Source organism: Lithobates pipiens, unplaced genomic scaffold (assembly GCF_037356315.1).
Source record: "Lithobates pipiens isolate NorthernLeopardFrog02 unplaced genomic scaffold, aLitPip1_a1.2 Scaffold_10, whole genome shotgun sequence".
Taxonomy (NCBI): Eukaryota; Metazoa; Chordata; class Amphibia; order Anura; family Ranidae; genus Lithobates; species Lithobates pipiens.
Window position 1 is genome coordinate 94,492,935 of NW_027507686.1, and position 13,952 is coordinate 94,506,886.

A 13,952-nucleotide genomic window follows, 5' to 3' on the forward strand; every position below is an offset into this window, starting at 1 on the left:
GCCCGGCAGAAGAACCGAAGAGGGGGACAAGACCCCCGAAGTCGGGAGAAGAGGCCGGCGGCGGGGAGGAAGAAAGCCGGACTCCTCCGCTAGCAAAAGAGCTACACACACATAGCGGAGGAGTCCGGCGAGAAGACCCCCGAAGACGGAAGACCCCCGGCTGTGCAATAAAATATTTTTTCCCCCTGTGTTGTGTTTTTATTTGTACTTTATTTCACAGGTGAATGGGTAGGGGTACATTGTACCCCATACTCATTCACATAGGGTGGGGGGCCGGTATCCGGGGGCCCCCTTCTTAAAGGGGGCTCCCGGATTCCGATAAGCCCCCCGCCCGCAGACCCCGACAACCAACGGCCAGGGTTGTCGGGAAGAGGCCCTTGTCCTCATCAACATGGGGACAAGGTGCTTTGGGGTGGGGGGGCCGCGCGGCCCCCCCCTTCCCCAAGGCACCCCCCCATGTTGAGGGCACGCGGCCTGGTACGGCTCAGGAGGGGGGGCGCGCTCGCTCGCCCCCCTTTCCTGGCCGGCCGGGTAGCGTGCTCGGACAAGGGTCTGGTGTGGACTTGGGGGGAACCCCCACGCCGATTTTTTTCGGCGTTGGGGTTCCCCTTTAAGCCCATTCCAGGCGGCGGAGCCCGCGACGTCTCCTTCGCGGGCCCCGCCTACCTGTACACGCGCTCGAAATGGGCGGACTTGCCTCCGCCTTACGTGGGCGAGTCCGTTCATTTCAAAAGTTGAGCGAACTGTTTGCCCAACCTTGTTCGTCAAACAGTCCGCTCGTGTGTGGGCAAGTCCGCTCCTGCAAATTTTGAGCGGACTGTTTGACAAACTGTTTGCCGAACAAGGTTGGGCGAACAGTCCGCGCGTGTGTACGCGGCCTTATAGGCCTGTAATCAGAACAGGTTATCCTATTGGAAGATTTGACTTCACCTACTGTTTCTGTGACAACTCAAAAATTTCAGATTTCACATCACTTTTTGTACCAAAGACAATAGTGACCAGGACCAATAGTGTGGCTGAATCTCCCCAACAGGAACACAGACAATAGAAAAAAAACTGTCAGAAGTTATATTCAAAATGAATAAAAAGTTTTGTTTTTTACATACACATTTTTACCTTAGACAGGGTTACTAAATCATTATTCCTTGTGTTCTGGTCTGATAAGTACTTCTGAAGAAAATGTTGCCAAAAACATATTTTTTTCTGTTAAGTTCCAAAATGAAAACATATCAAGATATTACCTACATGTGACTAGAACTACAGATTTCTAGGGATAATCAAAGGAATTTATGAAGGAGTCGTAGACACCCTTTAGAATTTTGTTGGGGTACAGCTTGTGCCTGATTTATGTACCTGTTTGAGACAGGTACATGAATCTGTCACACTGGACACTCCTTCCTCAGTGCCTGGCACACTGACAGGTGCATGGCTGAAAAGTTTTGTACTAGGGGTGAACGGAGCCTGTTGAACTGAGAGACTAGTTCCCCATCATATCCGCTTTACTTTTGATTGACAGTGTATGGAAGTGGACAGATCCATAGTCACTATTCAGTCTCATAGCAACTTTCAAATCCACCCACTGCTGTGCACAATAAAAAGTACAGATGGGCTGAGCGTTGGGCGGCATCGGCCGGTTCAGTGGAAACCGTCCGACATTCGGCCCGTGTGTATGGCAGCCGGTCCAACAGAAGCCGGGTTCTGTTGATGGGTCATGACCAACCAACTCCTGATCAGTGCTCTCAGCCAATGGCTGAGAGCACTGACCAGAATGTTCTGTAGGAGGAGCCATCCCCCTATCAGAAGACAATAGCTCAGTACGGGAGATAGCTGTACTAACATTGGATTGTTAGTACAGCACCCCTGACCTAAGCTATGTTTTTTTTTTCGTTCAATCTACTGGGTTGAACGTAAAAAAAAACTAGTAGTGTGGATGAGGCTTAAAGCGGACCTGATGACATCACCTTTTGTTTACATTTAGCTTTCGGACCAGAAATCTCCAGGTAGCCAATTACATGAGACTGGGAATATAGCCCTGGGCAGGAAGCTGTCACACACATAAAAGCTTCCCAGCACAGGTACTACCATGCATGCGTAGAGTTAGTTTTAATCCTCACTAGTTTCCTAATAGGGATGAGCCGAACACCCCCCAGTTCGGATTGCAGCAAAACATGCGAACAGGCAAAAAATGTGTGCGAACACAGTTAAAGTCTATGGGATGCGAACATGAAAAATCACAAGTGCTAACTATGAAGGCTTATATGCAAGTTATTGCCATAAAAAGTGTTTGGGGTCCCAGGTCCTGCCCCAAGGGACATTTATCAATGAAAAGAGAAGTTTAAAAATTCACATTTTTTCAGTGATTTTAATAATGCTTAAAGTAAAACAATTTAAAAATAAAATATTTCTTTAAATATCTTGCCTGGGGGACCCTTAGTCTGCCTGTAAAGTAAGGTCTCATTAGTCTGCCTGTAAAGTAATGCATCTTTACCATGTTTATAACAGTACCACAGCAAATTTACATTCCTAAAGGAAAAAATTTAATTTAAAACTTCTTGCGGCTGTAATGTATTGTCGGCTCCTGGCAATATAGATAAAAATCATTGAAAAAATTGGCAGTCCATTACCAGGCCTTTTGGGTCTGGTTTGAATATTAAGGGGAACCCCGCGCCAAAAATACTCAAAAAATGGTGTGGATGCCCCCCCCCCCAAAAAAATCCATACCATGCCCTTCAGGTCTGGTATGAATATTAAGGGGAATACCGCACCAAATTAAAAAAAAATGGCATGGGTGGTCCCCCAGGCACTATATAATCTGAACAGCAATATATATACTGTACGGTCTGCCCTATATACTCTGCAGAAAAATTGGGCCTTAGGTGTTGGTGGTGCTAGAACACTGTAAACCCTCACATTTACTCTTGTTGGGCGCAGGAACAGGCCTTGCTGTGAAATATTATATCAAAAATGTAATTACATGCCCCTGTTAAACAGGGGCAGAAAAATTGGGCCTAGGATGGTGGTAGTGGTGCCCTAAACCAAAAATATTATTGGAAGCTAGCATCATCAAGATTGAGGAGGAATAGGATAGTCAACATAGGCAGTCTTCAAGGGATCCCAGATCCATAGCAAATTCAATCAGTTACATCAGCATCGGGTGCTTGATAGCTGCTGATCCAAGACTTATTCATTTTTATGAATGTGAGCATATCAACAAAGTCTGTGGACAGGCACACTCTTTGATCCATAACAAACCCTCCAGCAGCACTGCATGTGCGTTCAGAAAGCACGCTGGATGCAGGACAGGCCAGTAGCTCAACTGCATATTGAGCAAATTCTGCCCAGTGGTCCATCCTAAAGACACAGTAACCCAGTGGATGCTCTGTTGGAAAGGTCTCCAAGTCTGCTCTTGCCCCTAGATATTCCTGCACCATATAATGCAGACACTGGCGATGGTTGCTTGAACCTATGAGACCTTGGCACTGAGGACTGAAAAATAGTTTAGAGGCATCGGTCAGCCAGCCGCCCTCTCCACCGCTCTTCTGACTGAACGAAGCCTCAGCAACATGTTGTCCAGCGCCAGAAAATGGTAACCTCCCAGGGTCTGGAAATGCGTTTCACAAACCTTTCTTCAAGGCCTCCTGAAGATGTTTCATCCTCTGCTCCCTCTGTGAAGGCAGGATTAGTTCTGCAACTTTACCCTTGTAACGTGGATCAAGAAAGGTTTTCAGCCAGTAATGATACCTCTCCTTGATACCACGAATCCTAGGGTCCTTTCGCAGACTTTGCAGAATCAGGGAGACCATGCAACGTAAGTTTGCAGAGGAATTGGATTCTGAGTCCTCTGGGTCACTAAGGATCACATTATCCGTAACTACCTCCTCCCAGCCACGTACAACTCCTTGGGTTTCTGGGGACTGAATACCATCCCTTGAAGACTACTGCTGAGTGTTATCCTCTACATCCATGCTGACACAAATCTCCTCCTCCTCTTCTTCCTCTTCTTCTTCCTGTGTGTTTAGATGGCCCACAGGAATGCTATCTGGATAAAGGGGGGCTTGAGAGGAAAGGAAGTCCTCCTTTTCCTCCCACAATTCTGCTTCAAGTGCCTTGTCCATGATTCCATGAAGTGTGTGCTCCAGGAGGAAAACTAGAGGGACAGTGTCACTGATGCATGCATTGTCGCTGCTCCACATCCTTGTAGCCTCTTCAAATGGTGACAAAACAGTGCATGCATCCTCGATCAGTAGCCACTGGCGTGGCAAAAAGAATCCAAGCTCCCCTGACCCTGTCCTGGTGCCATACTCACACAGGTACTCATTGATGGCCCTCTGCTGTGTGTGCAGCCGCTGCAGCATTGCCAACGTTGAGTTCCACCTGGTGGGAATGTCACAAACGAGGCGGTTGGTGGGCAGGTTGCATTCCCTTTGAATGTCAGCCAGCCGAGCACTGGTATTGTATGACTGGCGGAAATTACCACAGACCTTTCTGGCCTGCCTCCGGAGATCTTGTAAGGCTGGGTACCTGGTCAAGAACCGCTGCACCACCAAATTAAGGATGTGTGCCAAACATGGAACATGGGTCAATAGTCCCTGTTGGAGGGCAAAGAGAAGGTTGGTGCCATTGTAACATACAATCATTCCTGGCTGAAGCTAACATGGCATCAACCACCTCAGAGCCTGCCCCTGCAGAGCTGACAGAATCTCTTCCCCAGTTTGGCTCCTGTCCCCTAGGCAGACCAACTCAAGCAATGCATGCCATCTTTTAGCCTGACTGCTTGCGTAGCCCCTTGAACACTTATGGAGCACTGCTGATTCAGAGAACAAATCTGCAGAAGAGGCCATAGAGGAAGAAGAAGAGGAGGGGGTGGAGGAGAGAGCTGTGGCAGAATCACCACTAGCAGTTTGGGGGCGTGGTGGTGGAACAAGCTCCAACAACACTGAACCCTGTCCTGCATCCTCCCCAGCTACCAGCAGAGTTACCCAGTGCACTGTGAAGTAAAGGTACCATCCCTGTCTATGCCTGTTGGACCATGAGTCAGTGGTAATATGAACCTGACTTCCGACCGCCCTGTCCAATGAGGCCAAAACATTGCCTTTCACATGCCGGTAGAGAACCGGAATGGCCTTCCATGAAAAGAAATGGCATTTTGGAACCTGCCATTGAGGTACACCACATTCCAGAAATTCACGAAAGGGGGCAGAGTCTACCATCTGAAAAGGCAGAAGTTGCAGTGCTAGCAATTTGGCCAAGCTGGCATTTAGATGTTGAGCATGTGGATGGCTCATACCGAATTTCTTTTTTACGGTTCAGCAACTGGGGTAGAGAAATTTGCCTGCTACAATCAATTAGTGGTGTACTGCTAGCAGATTGGCTGCAAGTACTTGAGACACCTATTACTATACCTTCATTCCTCTCAGTGCAGGTTTTGAGAGGACTGGAGGTATAGTAGGGTTGGAGATCCCAGATGAGGAGCAAGGAGAAATCTGCCTTTTTCTATGCTCTGGGTCTTTCAAGTTGCCAACGGACTGCACGGCAGGTGGTCATATGTCTGGTCACGTATGTGGTGCCCAAGCTGCTGCTGTTCTGACCACGTTTGATTCGCTTCAGACATAGGTTGCAACCAGCAATGGTGCAATCTGCTGTACATGTGTTGAAAAGGGCCCACACCAAGGAAATTTTAAAAGTGGGGAGTCAGCAGTGTCCAGCACCTGCGGAGCCCTGCAGTGTAATGCAATAGGGTGGCTGCTCTTAACCTGCCCCCTAGAGGACATCCTGCCTCATTGGAGTTGTCACCTCCTCCTCACTTTCCTCATCTCTCCTCTCAAGCACCCAAGTACAGTCAGTGACCTCATCATCCCCTCCCTCCCCGTCACTGGAGCAAACTTGGCAGTATGTTGCAGCTGGGGGAACATGACTGCCAGTTTCTTGTCCTTCTGTGGCACCCCCTCTCTCTAGGCTCACGTTACTCCCTTCCTCAACCTATGAACCAACATCAGAGCCTTCAAATCTCTGTGCATCCTCCAGCAGCATATAACCCACACTGTGGTTGAATATTTCTAGGGATTCCTCCATGCATGATGGTGGGGCTATGGAAGGAGTGACTGTGGACAAGGAGCGGGTGGAATAGGTCACTTTGGCAGCTGAGTTGAAAGGCAAACTACTCTGAGCCTGGGTGCCAGAGGTTGAGGACGTTGAAAAAATGGACAAGTGTGCTCCACGGCCACAGGCAGAGGATGCACCATGTCCATGACCACCACTGTTTACTGTAGACACAGAGGCTGCTAGCCTGCTTTTAGTGGCCTGTGAGCATCTGTCTCTCCTTGGTGGCCTTCCGGACATGATGTATTTTTTATAGAAAGAAAGAAGATGTGAATTCCTGCCAGCAAAAGATTGAGAGCAGGTTCTCAATTTTTCGGTCGGAAAAAGTTCCAATCGGAAATGCCGATCGTCTATACAAATTCCGACGTGCAAAATTCCTATGCATGCTCGGAAACAATTTGACGCATACTCTGAAGCATTGAACTTAATTTTCTTGGCTCGTTGTAGTGTTGTTGTTCGTCACCGCGTTCTTGACGGTCGAAAGTTCAGAGAACTTTTGTGTGACCGTGTGTATGCAAGCCAAGCTTCAGTGGAATTCCATCAGAAAAAACATCCAAGTTTTTTGCAACAGAAAATCCGATCGTGTGTATGCGGCATTAGAGACCTCCTGCAGAGTGCAGCCTAGACAGACACGCCAGTAAATAAACACATGGGCTCATAGGCAAGTAAACTTTCTGCTTGGCTCCTAAGCAAGGAGTCCTTTTTCTTGAGTAAGTGGCAAAGGGTTAAGCGGAGACAGCACACTCTCTCTAGTGTCCATGACCTGGTCCATGTCAGGCTCCCTGAGCAGCAGATGTCCCGCAATAAAGGCAGTCATTGGGGGGGAAACCCACCATAACCCACCCTAACCCAGCTGCAGTCCAAACAAATACAGCATTTACCTGTGGCTACACAAACAGCAGTCCCAACTTACAGGTAGTACCTTGGGTCCGGCAACCTCCTCCAACTGTCCCCCTCCGTGAATGTCCTTAAAGCGGACCCAGACCTCACTCTCCGGCACCCGCTTCGGTTTTGGGACATGTAAGTAGTCCCAGATCATGTCATTCTCCCTCTGCTCCCGGGAGTTTTCAACAATTTCCATAACATGATCCGGAAAACATAAGGGTAGTCCAGGCCCCACTGCCAAGCAACTCTCCGCTGTACCTCCCTCTGGAACTGGGAGAGCCTAGGTAATTCTTTGGGCCTCCCTCAGTCAGGCAAAACGCAGTCCTCAAGGATTTCTTCCGGAGGCTACCCACTGGCATCCTCCGGGCCCCAGGCCAGGCGGCAGGTCTCCTCGACATCTCCTTCGGTCTTGGCCTCTGAGAGCTCCAAAACAGAGGAACCAAATGAGAGCTCCTTCACCTCAGGGGTGGGTGATGCACGGCCCTCTCCAGCCTTCCAAGTCACCTGGATCTGTGGCAAGCAAAGTCCGGTTATAAGGCTGGTGGAGTAATACCGGACCTTTTGCTGTACCGGTCCAAGGCGAGTCAATTGGTCTCCGCAGTGTCCGCACCGGGCCCATGCGCTGACTCCAGCTGTGGGTCTGTGACATCTTGGACAGAACGTACATAACCGCTCCACACCTGCGATCACTCCCAAGGCCAGTCCTCCGGTCAGCTTCAATTGGATGCCGGTATTGATTAGCACCCAGTCCTGCATATCAGGTGACCGCTGCATAGCGGGCGTGCTCTGACCACCTTCCGCCATCTCCCTCCACCTGATGTCTGTTGCGCAGCACACTGAACACTTGTTAGCTTCTCCTCTGGGGAGTGGCTCCACACCCTACTTGTTGGTTCAGCATGCGAGGAACTGTAACCATACATTTTCAAAGTGCACCAGGACGACACCTGGTGGCAGACACTGTTGAATTTCAGGCTAACTTGGCAGCAGTCACCACTGACACAGAAGAGTGTCTACATTGCGATGTCCTACCATAAGGGACTGACATGTACAGAACCCCATCCACGACACCCCCTTGTGTCCATGTAACTAAAGGCAACAGTAGACCTCCACAATCTCACTCCCCACTCTTGAGTGTGTTTAGCAGGACAATGAAGCTAGTTGTAAACAGTGGGTGCAAAGCATCAAACATAACTTCTCTTCTCTTGTTCCATTTACACTGACCTTTAGCTACTTGGTGGTTCTGTGTCCCCAGTCACAGAACATTGATCTACTCTCCTCTGCTTTACTGCTACTTCTTGTGTACTGATCTATTCCAGCATAAAAGTCTTGTGTTCCCTGCTCACAGCAGCTTAATACCTTTTCAGAGATGAAGATCTTCATCTAATGCTCCCTTCTAGCGGTTCCTCCATCCCTCCTCTGTGCTTGGCACATCCACGTGGGAATGCCCGGAACAGCACCTCAATACTCCATGCTGTCTTTTTTCCTGTGCTTCAGACTCCTCCCTGGCAGCATGTGACCCCAGCTTATATGGGAGGCCTGCCCCCTGCCAATTCCGAAAGACAATTGGTCAGGGCTCCTTACATGAGCTGCCTGCCACTCAGTCTTCCGGCTCAAACCCCTATTCCAGAACCATCTTTCTGAAAGTAGGGGAGGCATCTCTGAATCAGAGCACCGGTGACCACACCCACCACTGCACTGAACACCCCCAGTCCCAAAATCAAAACAGACAGGCCTAGCTTGCAGCATAAGCCTGCCTAAATTTACCTACATATATTCCTGAATTTGGAAAAATCTGATTATATCACCTACCTTTAGGTAAAGGGTGCTACATATATATCAAATACACTGCCACTAACTGAATAACTTGCATGCTTAACCGCTTGCCGACCGCTGCCTGTATATTTACGTCGACAGAATGGCACGGCTGCGCAAATTGGCATACCTGTACATCCCTTTGAATTTGCCGCTTTGAGCTTTGTGAATACGATCACGGGTCCCATGGACTCGATGTCCGCGGGGATGCTCGCAATCATCTCACGGGGAGAGGAAGAATGGGGAGATGCTAATGTAAACAATCATCTCCCCATTCTGCCTAGTGACACTGTCACTGATCACAACTCCCTGTGATCGGGAGCGGTGATCAGTGACTTGTCACTCATAGCCCTTAACAGTTATCACTCCCTAGGACCCACTTAACCCCTTCCTAGCCAGCTAGTGGTTAACCCCTTCACTGCCAGTGTAATTTTTACAGTAATCAGTGCAATTTTATAGCACTGATCACTGTAAGAATGACAATGGTCCCAAAAATGTGTCAAAATTGTCAGATGTGTGTGCCATAATGTCGCAGTCACGATAAAAATCACAGATCACCGCCATTACTAGAAAAAAAAAAGATGAATAAAAATCCCATAAAACTAATGCAGGCCATACACAGTCGAATTTTGAATGAATTTTCTTTTCAAAATCAGAAAGTTCGTTTTTTTTGCGATCCGATTATGCCACCATTGATTTTAGAAATTTGGCCAACCAAGCCGTCAACTTCACCTCACGTTGCTACAGAAAAGAATTTTCGTGCCCGGGAATCTTATTTTCTCTCAGTAAATTTTCTTTTCTTTTCTTATTACATTTCTTGCATGATTCTCCCATCCTTGATTAGAATATCGTTTGTTTTTCCAAAAATTTCCAACATGTCCGATTCCTCAAATTTAATTTCCGCACGAAAATCGGCTGTTGTTGCAGCCCACTAATGGTGCGAAATTCGTACGAAAATTCTTAGATACGATTTTCGAAAGAAAATTCTTTCGAAATTCGAACCGTGTATGGCCTCCATAACCCCTATTTTGTAGATGCTATAACTTTTGCACAAACCAGTCAATAAACACTTATTGCGATTTTTTACCAAAAATATGTAGAAGACTACGTATCAGCCTAAACTAAGGAAAAAAAATGTTTTTTTATATATATTTTTGGGGATATTTATTATAGCAAAAAGTAAAAAATAATGCTTTTTTTTCAAAATTGTCACTCTATTTTTGTTTATAGCACAAGAAATAAAAACCGCAGAGGTGATCAAATACTAACAAAAGAAAGCTCTATTTGTGAGAAAAAAAGGACGTCAATTTTGTTTGGGAGCCATGTCGCACGACCGTGCAATTCAGTTAAGGCGACACAGTGCCAAATCAAAAAAGGTGCTCTGGTCTTTGGCCTGCCAAATGGTCTGGGGCTTACGTGGTTAATTTAACTCAAGCTATCTCTCTGTCCATGCCAACAACACTACACACGGCCACTATGTAAGCAGCCTTATATAGTGTGGGGCGTAGAATTACAGTAGTCCCCCTGAGACATGATTGGCCAATAATGGCTCTCTCAGCAGAGCGCTCTATGATTGGCCAAAGCATGCAGGCCAGGTTCATGCTTTAGGCAATCATCATACAGCAATGCTGTATGATGCCCCAGTGCATTATGGGGCACTCCGCGGCGCTCACACATGCCCCATATGTTCGGTTCATGTTAGAACAAACTAACACCTGCTGTTCAAGTCGAACCTCGGGCTCATCCCTATTTCCTAATATGAGAACTGGAAGTCATTATTTAAGAATTTGCTGCTGCCATAGCAACAGGTTCTTAAAATGGCGGTAGCAAGAACTGCCGGAATTTCTTGCACGTGTTGGTAACATCACTGACACTGCTGCAAATTCTTACCTGAATTAGGCACAGGTAGGTCTTAAGGTGACAACCACCAAAACTTTGTTGGGCTATTTTGAACTCCCCTGAATCTTTACAACCATCTTTTCATTGGTTGTTGTAAGAAAGTGAAAATAGGAGCAATACCTCTTGTTGACTAACAAAATATATTTTAGTGCAACCTTCTTAGAATAATTAGCTTTCTTTGACATGCATGGTGTTACCTTGTGCCGATAAAATATTTTCAGTCATGTTCACAATCTGTATGAATAAGAGCTTACATCAGTTGATTTCTAGATTTACTGTGAATGCACATGAGAGTATTGAGATTGTTATTGCACAGCAGCCTATAATTTTTCCCACTCTGCATACATGCAGCTCTCTGTACTAATGGCACTTCTTCCTCGCACGCAGGGTGGGGGCCACTGTACGTTATGTCAACGCGTAGGATGCTGTACTTCTGCTGGTGAGTGATTCGTCCCTAGTTCCACATACATGCCCCCACTCCTACTTCTTTGCACTGCCACTTTCTGCATGCTGGTATCGATAATCAGTCCCAAAAACACTATCCTCTACATTGGCAGAAATACCTTAATTCATGTTAAATTACTCATATTATTATAATATTTACCTAATTCCCACAATCCCTTTTAATTATGAATGTATCCTTGTTAACACCTGCAAAGCTTTATTACTTGAATTCTAACACATTTTTCTCTCTTTTCTAATACTCCTTCCCTTCTCTCCCATCCACACTACCTTATTTTCTCCCTGTCTTTCTTGCATGTATTATTTCTCCACTGGTATCTTTACATCTTCCTTGCTACATTTCTCAGTATGATATATACACTCGTCACTTTTTGAATTTCGCCTGTTTGAATCTGAATCACGGAGACAGAGGAAGGAAACTTGGAGGGATTGAGATCTTTGCTGATGGAAAAGATGTTGAAGGACAAATTCCTGCTGGTGGAATGACTCTCTTTAAATATTCTTTCAACCACAATTCTATCTCTCCCTCTTCTCTCTCTCTGCTTTGCTCTGATTCCACTTCTCCTCTTCTCCCTTCTCCTTTGTGCCTCTTCCTCTTCTCTCATTCCTTCTCTTCTCCACCCTTCCTTTTTTCACCCTCTCAGATCCTTCTTGTTTATAGACTGCTGCTGGCTCACAGCTCTTATATGTTTGTTTGAAGTCTGTGACTTTATTTCTTTAGATATGTGTGAATTTTTCTGTCAATAAAAGATATATATATATATATATATATTCACTATGTGAATTAATTTGTGTATATTTGTTTAGTAAAGTAGATGCAATGATCGGAGGATAATGCTGGTGCTTCTTGTAAGGGAGTAGATCTAATATCCTCATAAAAGTAACCCAACCATTATGCAAACAAAAATAAAGTACACATTTGTAGTCGACCAGAACTGCAGTGTAAAATGTTCAATAACTTGAAACAGATTTTGAGAGTTTTATGTAAAGCACATTTATATTTTATTATGAGCCAGACAATGTCCCTGCACTGTTGGGCCAATTTACTATAGCGGTTAAAGTGTATTCATGGTCGAAATGTAAAATCATTATATTAATTTCCACACTGAATTTCAATTATTTATAGTCTACTCCTATTAATCTGAACTATCTTAAAGTCGTTGCAAAGGCTGAAGGTGTGCAGCTCCCCCCTCAGCCCCCCCCCCCCAATACTAAACCCGATCTCAATCCAGCGATGTGTACGATACCTGAAGCTCTCAGGGGTCTCTCCCTCTTGATTGGCTGAGATGCAGCGGCAAGAGCGTTTGGTTATAAACAAAAGAAGAGCATCAACTTTGAAAAAAACACAATATCTTTTACTTTTTGCTATAATAAATATCCCGAATTTAAAAAAACAAAACAAAAATTTTCCTCGGTTTAGGCCGATATGTATTCTTCTATATCTTTTTGGTAAAAAAATTGCACTAAAGCGTATATTTGTTGGTTTGCACAAAAGTGTCTACAAAATAGGGGATATATTTATGGCATTTTTATTATTATTATTTTTATTACTAGTAATGGTGCCGATCGGCGATTTTTATCGGGACTTCGATAATGCGGTGGACAAATCGGACACTTTTGACAAATTTTTGGGACTAGTGACAATTATACAGTGATCAGTGCTATAAAAATGCACTGATTACTGTATAAATGACACTGACAGGGAATGGGTTAACACTAGGGGGCAATCAAGGGGTTAACTGTGTTCCATAGGTGTGTTCTAATTGTAGGGGGGAAGGGACTGACTAGGGGAAGAGAGAGAACTGTGTTCATACTTGGTATGAACACACAATCTGTCTCTTCTCCTCTGAGAGATCCAATTTGTGTTTATACACACACACCCCCTTCTCGTTCTGTAACGAGCAATCGCGGATGCTCAGTGGTCATCGCGCCCACTGGGCACCCGCATCAGCTCCAGAGACACGCTTTGAGCACGTACGCGCACCTCTGGAGGTGTCTTAAAGAGCCGGCATACAGCTACGATGGCTCGCGCAGGGGAGCCAACCTGCTGCAGTATATCTGCGGCAGCTGGTCCGGAAGCAGTTAAATACTTCCTGCCCACAATTGCTTTCTTGTATTAAGAGGGGTACAGGCTGAAGTTGTATGGACTCCAGGGAGAGATATCATCTTTCCACTGTACAAATCATTAGTAAGACCTCATCTGGAATATGCAGTTTAGTTTTGGGCACCACAAAATGGATATTAGGGAACTGAAGAAAGTGCAGAGAAGGGCAACCAAACTAATAAGAGGCATGGAGGAGCTCAGCTTTGAAGAAAGATTAGAGGAACTGAATTTATTCTCTCTTCAGAAGGGAATACCAGGTGCCGTAGGCTTTTTTTATGTTGTTGGCATTGACGTGTTTTTTTTCGCTAGTTTCCCAAGATGACCATCTTGGCATTTGTCAAGAGAGTTGAAAGTGGCCGAAGAGATTGCCTACGGCCACATCACCCTGAAAACGCCTGATCTCCTCTGATCTCGGAGGCTAAGCAGGGTTGGGCCTGGTTAGTACCTGGATGGGAGACTGCCTGAGAATACCAGGTTGGCATTGACGTCTTCTTTCTCCCCTGTCTTTTTTCTTTTTTTTCCTCCCCCCCACTACCCCTCCTCTGTCCCCTCCCCCCCATGTCCGGGCTCCCGGTTTCCTCATGTTTCCTTGCCCTTTTGCTTCCTATTAGTGGGGAAGTATTACAATAAATAAATAAGCCTGGGCCGGACACGTCTTCTGTAAGGGAGGTTATCTCTAAACCCCCAAGCT

At 46.0% G+C, this 13,952-nt stretch overlaps 1 protein-coding gene and 1 pseudogene across 2 annotated transcripts in view; both read left to right on the forward strand.

Moving 5' to 3' along the window:
• The window catches only part of CNIH2 (cornichon family AMPA receptor auxiliary protein 2), a 484,921-nt gene extending 472,997 nt beyond the window's left edge, over positions 1–11,924 (forward strand). For both annotated transcript variants that reach the window (XM_077456800.1, XM_077456789.1), the window contains 2 exons: positions 11,083–11,134; positions 11,505–11,924. In XM_077456800.1, coding sequence (XP_077312926.1) covers positions 11,083–11,116 — 34 coding nt within the window. In that variant the 3' untranslated portion in view covers positions 11,117–11,134; positions 11,505–11,924. The remainder of the gene's footprint in view (positions 1–11,082; positions 11,135–11,504) is intronic.
• A 1,704-nt stretch (positions 11,925–13,628) lies between these two features.
• On the forward strand, positions 13,629–13,748 carry LOC143943894 (5S ribosomal RNA; annotated as a pseudogene).
• The last annotated feature ends 204 nt before the right edge of the window (positions 13,749–13,952 follow it).